Source organism: Uranotaenia lowii, chromosome 3, assembly GCF_029784155.1.
Source record: "Uranotaenia lowii strain MFRU-FL chromosome 3, ASM2978415v1, whole genome shotgun sequence".
In the NCBI taxonomy this organism is placed as follows: domain Eukaryota; kingdom Metazoa; phylum Arthropoda; class Insecta; order Diptera; family Culicidae; genus Uranotaenia; species Uranotaenia lowii.
Genome location: NC_073693.1, coordinates 145095442 through 145108211, shown reverse-complemented (window position 1 = coordinate 145108211; position 12770 = coordinate 145095442). Strand labels below are relative to the sequence as shown.

The 12770-nt window shown below is 35.7% G+C and overlaps 1 protein-coding gene across 2 annotated transcripts in view; it reads right to left on the bottom strand.

Annotated features, from left to right (window-relative positions):
* Nucleotides 1–12770, bottom strand: part of LOC129754733 (cyclic nucleotide-gated cation channel alpha-3) — a 708907-nt gene that overhangs the window by 70387 nt on the left and 625750 nt on the right. For both annotated transcript variants that reach the window (XM_055750948.1, XM_055750949.1), the window contains one exon: nucleotides 7683–7832. In XM_055750948.1, the coding sequence (XP_055606923.1) occupies nucleotides 7683–7832 (150 nt within the window). The remainder of the gene's footprint in view (nucleotides 1–7682; nucleotides 7833–12770) is intronic.

The window sequence follows — 12770 nt, the reverse complement described above, 5'->3', positions numbered from 1 at the left end:
ATGAAATTTTGCTTTTTTATTTTTGCATTTTTTTAAGCTGATTTTCTTCACTTTTAAACCTCTTGAGCTCAACTTATTTTTTAACTGAAGCATTTACTGAAGCATAGTTAAGCTTTTACAATAAACTTCTACGATCAACTATTCAGATAAGATTTCTTTTAACAATTTTTCGACAAGTTTCATAACTCCAGCAGCTAAGGAACTTGATTTACAGTACTTTTTTGTTTGCAATTTTTACATACTTTAACAAATTTATCCCAAATTTTTAAACATTTTAAAACTGACCCATGGCTATATTTTTTCATTTTTTTTTTTTTAATTGGTCAATAAATATTTCGACTCATATGAAAAGAAAATAAGATGGCTATTTTTCGATTTGTTGGCGTACTTTCCCAAACCTGCCATTAGACGGGATTTATTTTTCATCTCTAATGAAAAGATCAATGACAGACTTTTGTTTGTTTGTTTTGCCTAGTGTTCCCAAAATATAAAACGTTGCCATAGAAATTTATTTATTTTATTTTATTTTTCATCAATTAGAGCAAGTTCACTGGTGTTAGGAAAAAGTGGTAGAAATTTTGACATTTTGAAAATTTCATCATGCAAAAATGTTTTCAAGATCTTGGGCGTTGTATTTTTTTGCAACACTGTTTCTATTTCAGCCGTATGTGATAGAAATATTGCTATTTTTGCATCACAGCATGCGAAAGTACAACACGTGTAGTAAAAAGAAAAACTAGAAGGCCACAGATCTTGAAAATGTTTTTGCATGGCAAAATTTTCAAAATGTGCCGTAAGTGTCAAAATTTCTACCACTTTTTCCCAACACCAGTGAAATTGCTCTTAGCGATAAAAATATATAAAACCAACTTTTCGATGCGGTTTTATGATTATTTTAGTAAACTTCGCCTAAAGGCATTAGGGACCGCGAAAAAAGCTAAGCCCTATAACATCAAAATTTGGCATTCTCTATCTCAGAAATGATTGAAAAAAAATTTACAAATTGAGTATCTTTGAGCTGTCAAAAGTGTTGTACACAATTATGTAGGGTAAAGTTTTATCATAGGATGATATTGGAAAACTTCTAGCCGGCAAAGGGCATGTTCATATGATGAAATATGCAGGAATAGACCGCTGCAAAAATTGTTTTTTTTTTTTTGACGACCTGGCGCAAAGTGTTTCAATTTTGTATGAAAAGTTACATGGAAGAAAGCCATCAGAAAATTCGAATGTGCTCTGGTATGTATTTTATTATTGGATTGCCTGTTCTTAAGCCTAATTTGATGAGATGATGGAATGATGAATGTTTTTCAAGAGTAGCAATGTTGGCTCAGAGCTGATGCCAAAGCCTCAGAAACTAATCCCAGATTCAGAATACTTTTCTCATTTGTTTATTGAACTTCAGTTCTGAATACTAAATTTAAATGAGATTTTACTTATTTCGAAGGTTAGGGTTTCATATGATCAAAATCAAAATAGAATTAATCAAGTAATTTTGAATCGAAAAATTTATTAAAATCTCGAATACAAAAGGTGATAAAACACTTATCTCATAAAATTTGATTTTTTGCTATTGTAATCTTTCGGATATTTAAAAATTATTTAAAAATTCCATAAAAGCTTCAAATTTTATTTATTTCCCCCTTCTGGTTTTTGGAAATTTCGAAGGGGGGGGTGGCAAAAGATTACATTGATATTTGTTCCGGCCTAATTGAAATAATCAATTCAGATTGAATCAAAGCAATCGAAAGATTCCTTTTTGCTTTGATTCAGCTGAATCATTAAACCAAGTAGGCTCACAACACAACAGAGCAATTCAGATTGAAATATAAACTTTAAAACTCAAATTAAAGATTATGATTAAAGGCTCTGAAACCAAGGTTTCAAAATCTCATGAGATTGAGATAATTATGAATGAGATTTTCCTTGAGATCCTTGAATTTCAGTGTGATGTTAATAAATCTCATCGTAAGCATCACAAACAATAACTGCCTTGAATGTTGACGTTTTCTCATCCTGAGGGTCACAAGCAGAAAAACTACTTTTGCGAGGGCAGAGATGCCAGATCGAAGGCATCAATGGAATAAAATGAATATATTTGTGTAATCTCTTGAAAAATAAAAATTAGAACTGAAACAAGTGTTCCAGTTCAAAAGAAAATGGACTTATCACTACTTTTTGAGACTTTTTGAGTTTATACCTGTCAATAACTTGATATACCATTGGATTATTGGACTATATATAAAAGAATTATTTTTTTTACAAATTCATGTTTACACTTTGTAATAGTCGTTATTTTTTATCGCCATTTAACTTAACATACAGAGGCTTGCTTATGAATTCGAAGCTTTCTTTAGGAACTTTATTAGTAAGGATAATAAAATTAATGGTTTACCATAACACTAGTCAAAAGTGTCTCCCAATCAATTCCTTCAACCCCTTTCCCAACCAAAATTATTTTGCTAGGATGCAGAGGTGACCTCGGTCCTAAAGCACAACATAGATCTTTCATCCTTTTCTCTTTCTTCCAATCTATCCATTGACTACTAGGACGTGGCCGGCGCCGTTATTGATGTTAAAAGAGAGAGCATCAGTTTTGTGCAGTGTGAATGAGCTGCCAATCCCAAGCACCATTGATTTGACCTCTGAATAAAATTGATGGCCTCGGTCAATCACGGAGTAGCAACCATTGGCGATGTGGAACTTGTTCTACTGAGCCACGCCAGCGATCGTAGAACTCGAAGTGATTGTTATCATAATTTGGTTTTGGAACAGGTCAAGCATAAATTTTCTTCAACCATGCATTTCGGGTTTTACGGTTTAAGGTGGATGTGAGTAGTTAATCAAGCTAAGCTAAGCTTTTTGAGTTTATACCTGTCAATTGATAAATATCAGTTTTACCATTTCAAAACATCTTTCTAAAGAACATACATTAACAAGTTGAGTTTTTACAGAATTTGATAAGCATTCATTTCTCATATTTCTGTCTTAAGTGAATAAGTTTGTTTCTTGACTTTTTTTTTGGACGTAGTTTGCAATTCCATGTTTCATTTATTTAACCGGATATTCAACGAAAATTCTTTTAGGCTGATGTTTTACCCCACTTGGGATAAGTACGTTTTTCTGGTGTAATAAGTCTCACATCGTGTTCGGGAGATTGAAGACATGCAATTTGTAAAATTGTATTGCCCACAGTAATGAACTTTTGTATTAGTTAAAAACTTTGACTTTCAAAACTAAAACATTCAATAAAAAAAACACAAAGACTTCGTTTGCATTTCAAAAAATTAATTTCAACTTCCCTAGGAATCACAGCAAACTAAAATATAAATTATCAATATAAGAATAGTTATTTGATTATTTTCAATATTCAAAAACTCATTTGAAGTGGACATTCTCACGCAGTTTTGAATAGTTTTAATATTATTGTAGAAAATTATTCCTTATTCGTTCAAACAAATAATGAAGTTAAAAAACAGATTTGTTAATTTGAAAATAAATGAAAATTATAGCCAACCAAACCATTCTAATGATAATGCCTGGCATCCCAGCTTTGGCAACCGGCTGGAATTGATGACGTGTGAAAAGCATTTATCAACCAAACAAAATATAATGAAGAAATAACAAAATTTTCCCTCTCAAATATAACCCTTGGTTTGTAGTTTCTATCCAAACGGAAAAAATTTATTATATGATTTAAAAAAAATCATAAATTGAAATTTGTTTGCATTCTAATGATTTTTTTTTTGTTTAGAATGAAAGCCGCTTTTTGTTCACGTTAGCACATAAATCTTTTGCAAATGTTATCTCGACTAACGTGATGTTCGATATTTCCTGCAGGAAATTTTTGAAGTAGAAAACAAGGTAGTTGCGCCAAAAAGTTGGATATAATTAATTTCATCCTAAATAGTGTTCGATAAATTCACTTATTCTATTTCACGTGTTTAAATATTTTTAGAATTCTTCATGGAAAAGAAGACGACTGAAATAATAATGCCCCATAGATCAACTATTTATTTCTTCAGCTTGGAGCAATTGGCAAACCAGGGGCCAAATGCATCAAACATATTTTTTTTAGTTATCATAATGATTGGTGTATTCTTTTTCAAATAATTGTTAAGCATTAACGTTTAAGAATTTGAAAAACCTTGCGAAAAATTTTGTTTATTTTAAAAAATTGCAAATTTAGTCTGTAAATTGATCATTTCCAACCTAGTTAACTACTCTGAAGTGGTCAATATGGATTCGGAAGGCACAAAGATTTATTTTGTCCAGATACTTTGCAAGATCTCTTTGTGAGTATTCCTATTAAATATTTGTTTGAGCTACCTGACTACTCATGTTTAGTGTGGAAAGAGCAGAAATGTCAAGGAGTTATTTTTGGCATGATCGAAAAACGTCTAATTTAAAAAAAAAATCATGTTCAAATCAGTGTAATTGAATTGAGACAAATGACACCTAGTAACGGAACGACTTCAATCATTTACTTTTTTTATTAAGAAAGAATAATTGATTTAAAAAAGTAGCGTTTTTAATTTTAAATGTAAAAATAAGAAGCTTGAATCAAATAAAGATTCATATAACACTAATTTATCGTCCTTAGTACTATTTTGCAAAAGTGAATCTTTTTAAAGTCAACAAGCAAAACAAAAAATAAATCTATAATATGTGAGTTTGGATGTGATTTTTTTTACTAAGCCCTCGAAAAATTAAATTGAATATCCTTTTTTTCCCTGAATCATTTTTTATGTTTAGATAAGCAAGCAATGTTCATTAATTCTTTTATAAAAAAGAAAAAAAAAAGAAAAATGACTTAAAAATCCATCTGCTGATGACGTGCCTAAGGTATTTAAAAAAAAATAGAGCGTCAAATATGATCCTTTTTTCTTTTGATTTGCAATGACATCTGCATTTAAATCATTGCAATGCTTTGTCTTAGTCTTGTTGAATAACCCTTTAAATTTTTAACCAAAGCGCCCGTATAACACAAAATTTATAACGTAATGTTCTGTAAACCAAAACCTTTTTTTGTTACCTAGGTCCCACGAGGTGTAACGGTTTCGGTGTTAAAAATGTTCAATAAATTCCAATCCTTACCTAGCTTTCGTAAATAAATATTTTTATCAATGCGTTTTGTGTCGTTCACCTTGGCGCCCCGTTAGTGTGAAGAGCAATTGTATTAATTAACATTGAAAAATCTCAAGGATTCAGAAATTAAATTGAACTATTAGAAATTATGTCGTGTGAAAAAAGTAGGGTAAAAAGTGGGGAAAACAGCGGAAGATTTCACTAATGGGAAGACAAAAGCAAATCTTAATTGCGAATATCTTCTGACGTTGAAACCATGGAAGTTATTAAGAAAACACTAGCGACACCATGTCCTGCCTAGAAGAGTTCAGATTAGTTAGGGAGCTTTTGGAAAGCTTTTGAAAATGGCCATACATTTGTCCTAACTACAAAACGTCAAAGATTAACCTGTCATCGGGGATTGAGCATCACAACAAAATTCATTGTGCTGCCTTATTGATAATCACTACAGTGAGTATCAATTTCAAATGATTATCGGAAAATTTGGAACTCTGCTAACGATTAACATATGTAATTTCTAAAAATTATCAAAAACTCAAAAAAATTTTTTTTGTTTCGAGCTTAAAGAATAGGTGGTGCGAAACCATTTGGCACATTTGTTTTGAACTTATGCTCTTTTGCAGACATTCTGGTTTTGCAATATAGCTAAGAAAATTAAGTCACCCCAGGTATCAAGTCTCGCCATTCTCTGCTTTATAAAGATTTTTGTTTGATTTTCTTTTAATTTGAACACGGTGTTGGGTGGACGCTTGGTCGCTCTGAAAATTACTGAGCGTCTTTTAAAGCTACACAGTTGGAAAGAGTTCAGCGAAAAAAGCACATTACTCTGACTCCGAACGGGCTAATCTGAGGAGCGACGCCAAACATGAAGAACGCCATATATCCATTATGTTGCTCACTGATGCAATTTGATATCGTAAAAAAAAAATTAAAAACTTGTTTATGCTAGTGATTGAAATAGCGGCAACAAATAATCGGCACATTTGTCACTAGCCTACGTGAAAATATGGTTATGCTGAGATATTGCGATGGCGGTTGAACTAAACCTTATATATAAAGATACAACAGAGAAATGAAAGTGACTCACGATTTCACTCCCTTCTATTTAAAATCAATCAATTTGAATACTTGCCTTTAAAAAAAAGTGTCGCGAAATAATTTACTAATTTCCCCTATTCTCATTCGAGATAAATTCCCACCGAGGAAGAATGACCTTAATGGGTTAAATTCCTATAACAATAGAAAAAAAAATTCTCACTCTTTCGTGTGCTAAGATCAAGAAACCAGACACTATAAAACTTATGAGTTATGACACATTAATTTAAAGCTTTATTCGCAAAATTAGACAATTCAGGCTCAGTGTACTTAGAAAGAACATTCAATTTTATTTTCACCCTTGTTGATGATAACGATAATAAACGGATACCGTACTAAAAACAGAAAACAAATTTCAACAAAAGTTAAGCTCTCAATTATCCTTCGCAGATAGTGTAGTCCAGATAGATCTCATGACAGAAGCAACAATTATCGCAGCCAATTGCTGTTTAAAACATATGTCAAATTGCTGGGCCCGATAAATCACTCCAGGGCAATGTGATGACGAAGGACGCCTGCCTGCAATCGAGATAGTCTCTGGTCCTGGATTTGCTGATGACAGGACAGCAGCCTGCACCTAGCTATCAGTTTTAGGAGGGCCAAATGTAATTAAACCAATCTGGAACGAATCTAGCCAGGCTAGGCCCTGGCTCGAAAAATGTTGCTCCATAAGTTTGCTTGGGAATGTTTAATTACACTATTTGTGCTGTGCTGTGCTGTGCTCTGTACGTAAATCGATGTGAATGGGGATGACTGTGTGTGTACGTGTATTTGCGATAAGTACTCGTAAGATGGTTGCGGAAGTTGGGGGAGATGTATTTGAAAGTTGGACTTGTGTTGAACTTGTGATTTGTAATCTTCGGAGAACGAAAAGTTGGGCCAACACTTTTGTTTTGCGATTCAACGGGGAAACAGGGATACAGATAGGTAAAAAAACGACAAGACCGTGTCCAGTTGATTTTTTTTTGGCTCGCAAGGATTGTTTCGAAATAAGGACAGTTTTTTTTCTCTGCTGGTGGTATGACTAATCGTTCCAGACAAGCTAGACCGATTTGAGCACGTCAGCCAATATACGACTGGGTATATTTGCAGTAGCTGTCATGTTTCCACCAAACAGTAGTGTTAGACTAACAGACTCTCTAGGGTGATTTTTGATCCTCGGAATCATACACATTTGGTCCAGATTTGAACGCACGTGGAATGGTTATGTGATGCAGTTTTTCCTCTGTTTTCTACAAATATCGTTTCTTCTATTGCTCTTCTCATGCTTTTAGATTTACAAACGGTCCGCGTAGATGTGATTCTGTGGATTTTTATGCTATTTCGGGCATAGCACGAGATTCGATTTTTTTTAGTTTGGTTTTCTTGCTTTTCTAGACATAGCTTGTGATGTGAACGTGGAACGTGGTTTTGATTTTTTTTATTGGTTTGGAGAAAAACAGATACAACACGTCAATACCAACAGTTTAGTTTGTATTTTGCTTGGCTATCATATTTACCGAGCGCTTTACCTGCCGTACCCATGTTGAGGATACTGATCTCGCCAAAGTACGAGCCGGCTTTTAAGGAAGCCATCACCGTTTTGCCGTTGTCGGCGACGACCTGGAGTCTACCTCTATTGACTATGTACATTTCCTTGCCGACTTCACCTGGAAAGTAAAAAAAAGGATCTATAAGAATAAAGCTTGGCGATTTTGGCTGCAATATTTGCACTTCAAAGTGTGAGATTTGTTGATATGTAAAGAGTATAGGATCTAAGGGTTTTTTTTTATTTCACTACGAAGAAATTAAAAATGCTTGAGCGTGATTGCTGAAAATCCAAAGGTAAGCTTAAATCTATAGGAAAGCGACCAGCCAAAGAATATGAGGAAGGGATTTTTTTATTATCTGACGAGTTTGCACCGGGGTCTTTCAGATTTTTCCCAAAATTGAAAATTTGATTCATTTTAACGTATTTTTGCAGATTTCTAAAATTTGTATTTCTCGAGTAAGATTTGGTTAGATTTTTCTTGATAATAAAATAAAGCATATTATGCTTTTAACAACATGGGAACAAAGGTATTTATTATAGCAGGTAAAAACAAAATTTTTTTGTGCTTAGTAGGTAGTTTTATGATAAACTGACAGCAAGTTCCAACCAATAATCTAAGTATGATATTGTTAATGTAGTATTAGCTACTACGGGAATGTTGCTTTTACAGCCTGGTTATATACCCGATCAGAAGAGAAAAATAAAATTATATCAAGATGAGATATTTTGATATTGATTTTTTTCCTATCAAAATGGAATATAATTTAGTACTCGTTGGATGTTAAAATAGCTCAAATTATAACAAAATGTCCATGGAAGCATAACAAAATTATATTACCCCTTGACAGCATTATATCAAGATTATATCTCAATCAGATAGGATTTAGACCACCAAAAATGCAAAAATATAAGTCACCAGCGTGCTAGCGTACCAGCTTGTATGCAATTTTTCGAACCACGCCCATTATTTGTATGTAATGTTGAACTCCCTCCTGGCTTGTACTCAATCTTTCATGCATTGTTTCCAACTTGAACAATTCTTGAAAAGTTCGGATACCAGCCAGGAGATTCGAGCCTCGACCTGCAGGTTGAAAATCGCGCACGCTACCACAGAACCATAGATAACAAAATTAAAAATTCGCAAATAAATGTGATCAATTTGAGCCCAGTAAACAAACTAATAGAGAATTGAGAAAATAAATCTTAAAATTGTATTAAATCAAATCGACCACTAAAAATTGTGAAAACAAAGTTGATGTTAAGATTTTGTAAAATAATTTTTTTTTAAGAAAAAAAATTACAGACATTAGGTTCAGTTCGTTTACTTTTGACAAAAATAAAGAATCTAAAATTTTCACCTAAGTATGTGTGTAAACTCAAATTCAACCACATTTGAAAATAAATTTATGTAATTAAACATGTACAAAAGGTTGAACAGTTTTAAGGTTTCATAAATAACACTTCACCATCCTTGTGCAACCCGTGTATAAGAATGAACAATCGATTAACAGTGAACAGTTAAAAATCATCAAAAAGGATGAGAGATTTTCAACAAAGATTTGTCGAGATTCCCAGGTAGATTGATTTGGGCTTAAATGTAACAAAAAAGTCCAATTTGTTTATTAGTTCTTGACATTTGTTCATAAATGTCTTCACACAAGGTTAGCCCAAAAAATTACTAAATTTTCAAGAAAAGCAGGAGTCATTTTTCCTTGATAAAACCATCTTTACTCCAGATTTTCTTCATTAAATTGATGTAAAAGATTGATTTTTAGTGTAAATAGGGGAGATGAGGGCATAATGGCCACCTTAAGGAAAACGCTTATTTAACCATAGAGAACAGCTGTAATATGTGTTTCGTGCTTAGACACTCAAATAGTCTATAGCCTAATTGGATGAAACTTAAAAAAGTAGATAAAAACGTTTAAAAATGGATTTTAAAAAATTTTTGCCGAAAGCTGAAAACCAGTCACTGTAGAGGCATAATGAAAACCCCCCGAGGCAGTATGAGCACCAGTAATGAAGGCATAATGAGCGTTTTCTGCCGGGGAATCTAGCAGCGAATTCGACTCGATGAAGTCAACTGAGTAATAGAGCTACAGCTTGACTTGTTTTGTCTGACGATTTGGCCTATTGGTTAGATGTCGGAGAGGTAATCAGTAGGCTCGAGTTCGATTCCTGGTCGAGGTGATTTTATTTTTCATTTATCATTCACCAGTTGGCACCAATTCACTGAACGCCTCAACCTATGGTTTACCGAGAATGGACAACGAGTCTTCTATAGCCTCGACTTCAAGCAACCGCATAAGACTCTCGAGTTTCTCGTCATCCGAACCTTCCAACAGCTGTCGTGTTAACTTCCACGAACATCACCAATTCCTCGCCTCTTCACGGGCTTCTTCACCGGGACGCAACGAGTCAGGTTTTACGGAGACCTCGGAGCCCTTCGACTCAGTCGCGCTGATTCCAGCCAGCGGCATCAGTCGTCCCGGCCCTGAGTTCGATTGCGGCGATGAGGTTCTCCACCCTGCATTGACAGGCAAGTATTCAACTTTCGTCGACCTTCTCCTCCGTGATGGATTTTTCCGTTCCAGTGAACGACGATCCGATGTGTCTGTCGGGTCACGAGATCAACTAAATATCTACTACCAAAATGTCGGCGGCATCAACTCCTACGTCAACGAATATCTGCTAGCCACCTCATGCTCCAGCTACGATATTGTGGCTTTCACCGAAACCTGGCTGAACGATAGAACCCTTACCAGTCAGGTTTTTAGCTCCGACTACACAATGTTCCGGCGTGACCGAGGTCCTCACAACAGCACTAAATCCACCGGCGGGAGTGTTGTGATTGCCATCCGATCCGGTCTTTCAGCCACTCCAATCGACGACGAATCATGGAACGATCAGGAATTAGTGTGGATCCGTATCGATCTGGGTACTCGAAAGCTCTTCGTTGGGGTTTTATACCTACCTCCTGATCGAGCCAAAAGCGCGGTCTTCGCCGAGTCGTTTTCCCGCGGCCTTTCCCGGTTGTGTTCCCTTGCTGTTCCCGAGGACGACATTCTAATTATTGGCGACTTCGGACTTAAATGGTGTTTCTCCCAGTGCGATTTTTTGTTTGCTGATCCAGCGAGATCTTCATTTAGAGTAAAGTGGGGCAAGTGTACGCAGGCGGAAAGAGTACGCACTAGGCTTTTACAGTAAACGACAACACTGAAACTAGCAACACTGTATCGGTTTGACAGGTCATCGAGTCAGCTGATCATATGTGTTTTTGTTTGTGGTTTGGTTCGCGCACGTCGGAGAAATGAGATAAGTTATAGTTTTTCCAATTTTTATGTAATTTTATGCGTATTTGGAAACATTATCACGCTTTGTGGAAATTCGCTAATCAAATCTGCATACGTGACAAAGGACACATAATTAATATAGATTAAATCTGTGGAACACTCATGCCAGGATATGATCGGAATATTTAGCACTTTTAGCTTTTTTCACAAATGGTCGTAGGGGGCAAGAGTACGCACGTTTGGTGGGGCAAGAGTACGCGTTGGTTTCCTTCGTCTTTTTGATAGCATTTGGAAAGCTAACCCAAAGAATAATCATGTTTTCAATAATCAGGACATACAAAGGAAAAACCAGCCGGAAGATTTGCTCTCCGGAGATGCTGGAAAACGCCAGGCAGTGGTTGAAAGACGGAGAATCGAAGCGCCGGATTGCTGAAAGCCTCGGGACTTCGGAATCAACCTTGCGTGAACGCCTTAAGAAGGTAATCAACAGAAGATATTTTTGTATTGAATTGTGAATAACAATCATTTTTCTCGACCAGGGATTCGGTGCTGAAAGCCATGGACAATTCACTTCAGTTTTTACCCCTCAGCAGTCAGAGGATCTCGTAAATCACTGCAGAGCGCTGCACAGTGCTTTTTACGGTCTGACTTTCAGTGATTTGCGTCACTTCGCCTTTGCCTTTGCTGAAGCGAACAGCGTTACCCATAAAAACACTGTTTTATTTTAACTATTGTTTATGAAATAAAGGTTTTGTTTTGTTTAATAAACGATTATAATGACTCAAGACCTCACTTACACCGGACCAGAATGGAATACATTATATGCGTACTCTTGCCCCACCTCATGCGTACTCTTGCCCCACTGGTGGGGTAAGAGTACGCTTTGGTAATTTTTGAAAAATATAATTTTTTATCAATGTTTACAAACATAATCAAAACTTTTTGCGTCATACAATCAAGGTTAAGAGCCTTACTTTAATTTGGTTTAACTACTATAATCGATACTTTGTTCTTTGAAGAGATACAATAAGTACACAACTAAGTGCGTACTCTTGCCCCACTTTACTCTACTACGCCCTCTAGTTTGATCCTCGACTCACTCAGCACAGCAACTCTCCGACAAATTAACAGCGTCGAGAATGAGAATGGTCGCTTGCTCGATCTCTGTTTTGTTAACGACGGATCCCAATTGGCTACGATTTAACTGGCTCCTGCGCTTCTGGTTAAGCTCGTTCCTCACCACCCGGCACTACTGCTTTCGCTTGAAATCTCTGAAGTAGTGACTCCTATCAAGAAGCCGGCATCCTTTTTTCTCGATTTCAAGAACGCCAATTTTGTCGCTATTTTACAAACGCTTGATGCCATCGACTGGAATTATGAGCTCGAATCTTCCGATCCAAACGCCGCTGCTATGAAGTTCTCCCATATCATCAACTACATCATCGATCGTCACGTACCAAAACGCTCAGGAGCCTCTGACCTACATACGTGCTCTCTGGGTCACGAAAGAGTTGCGACAAATGAAAGCACTCAAGAACAAATCCCTCCGCTACTACTTGAGGCACAAGTCTCTCTACGCCAAAAACCAGTATCGCAAACTTAACGCAGCATATAAAAAAGTATGCACGCGTTGTTACCAGGGCTACCTTATCCGGATTCAGCGTGGTTTTAAAACTAGACACAAATCGTTTTGGCAGCACATTAAGGACCAACGGAAAGAATCGGGCTTACCGTCCTACATGTTTTTGGAAGACAAGTCGGCG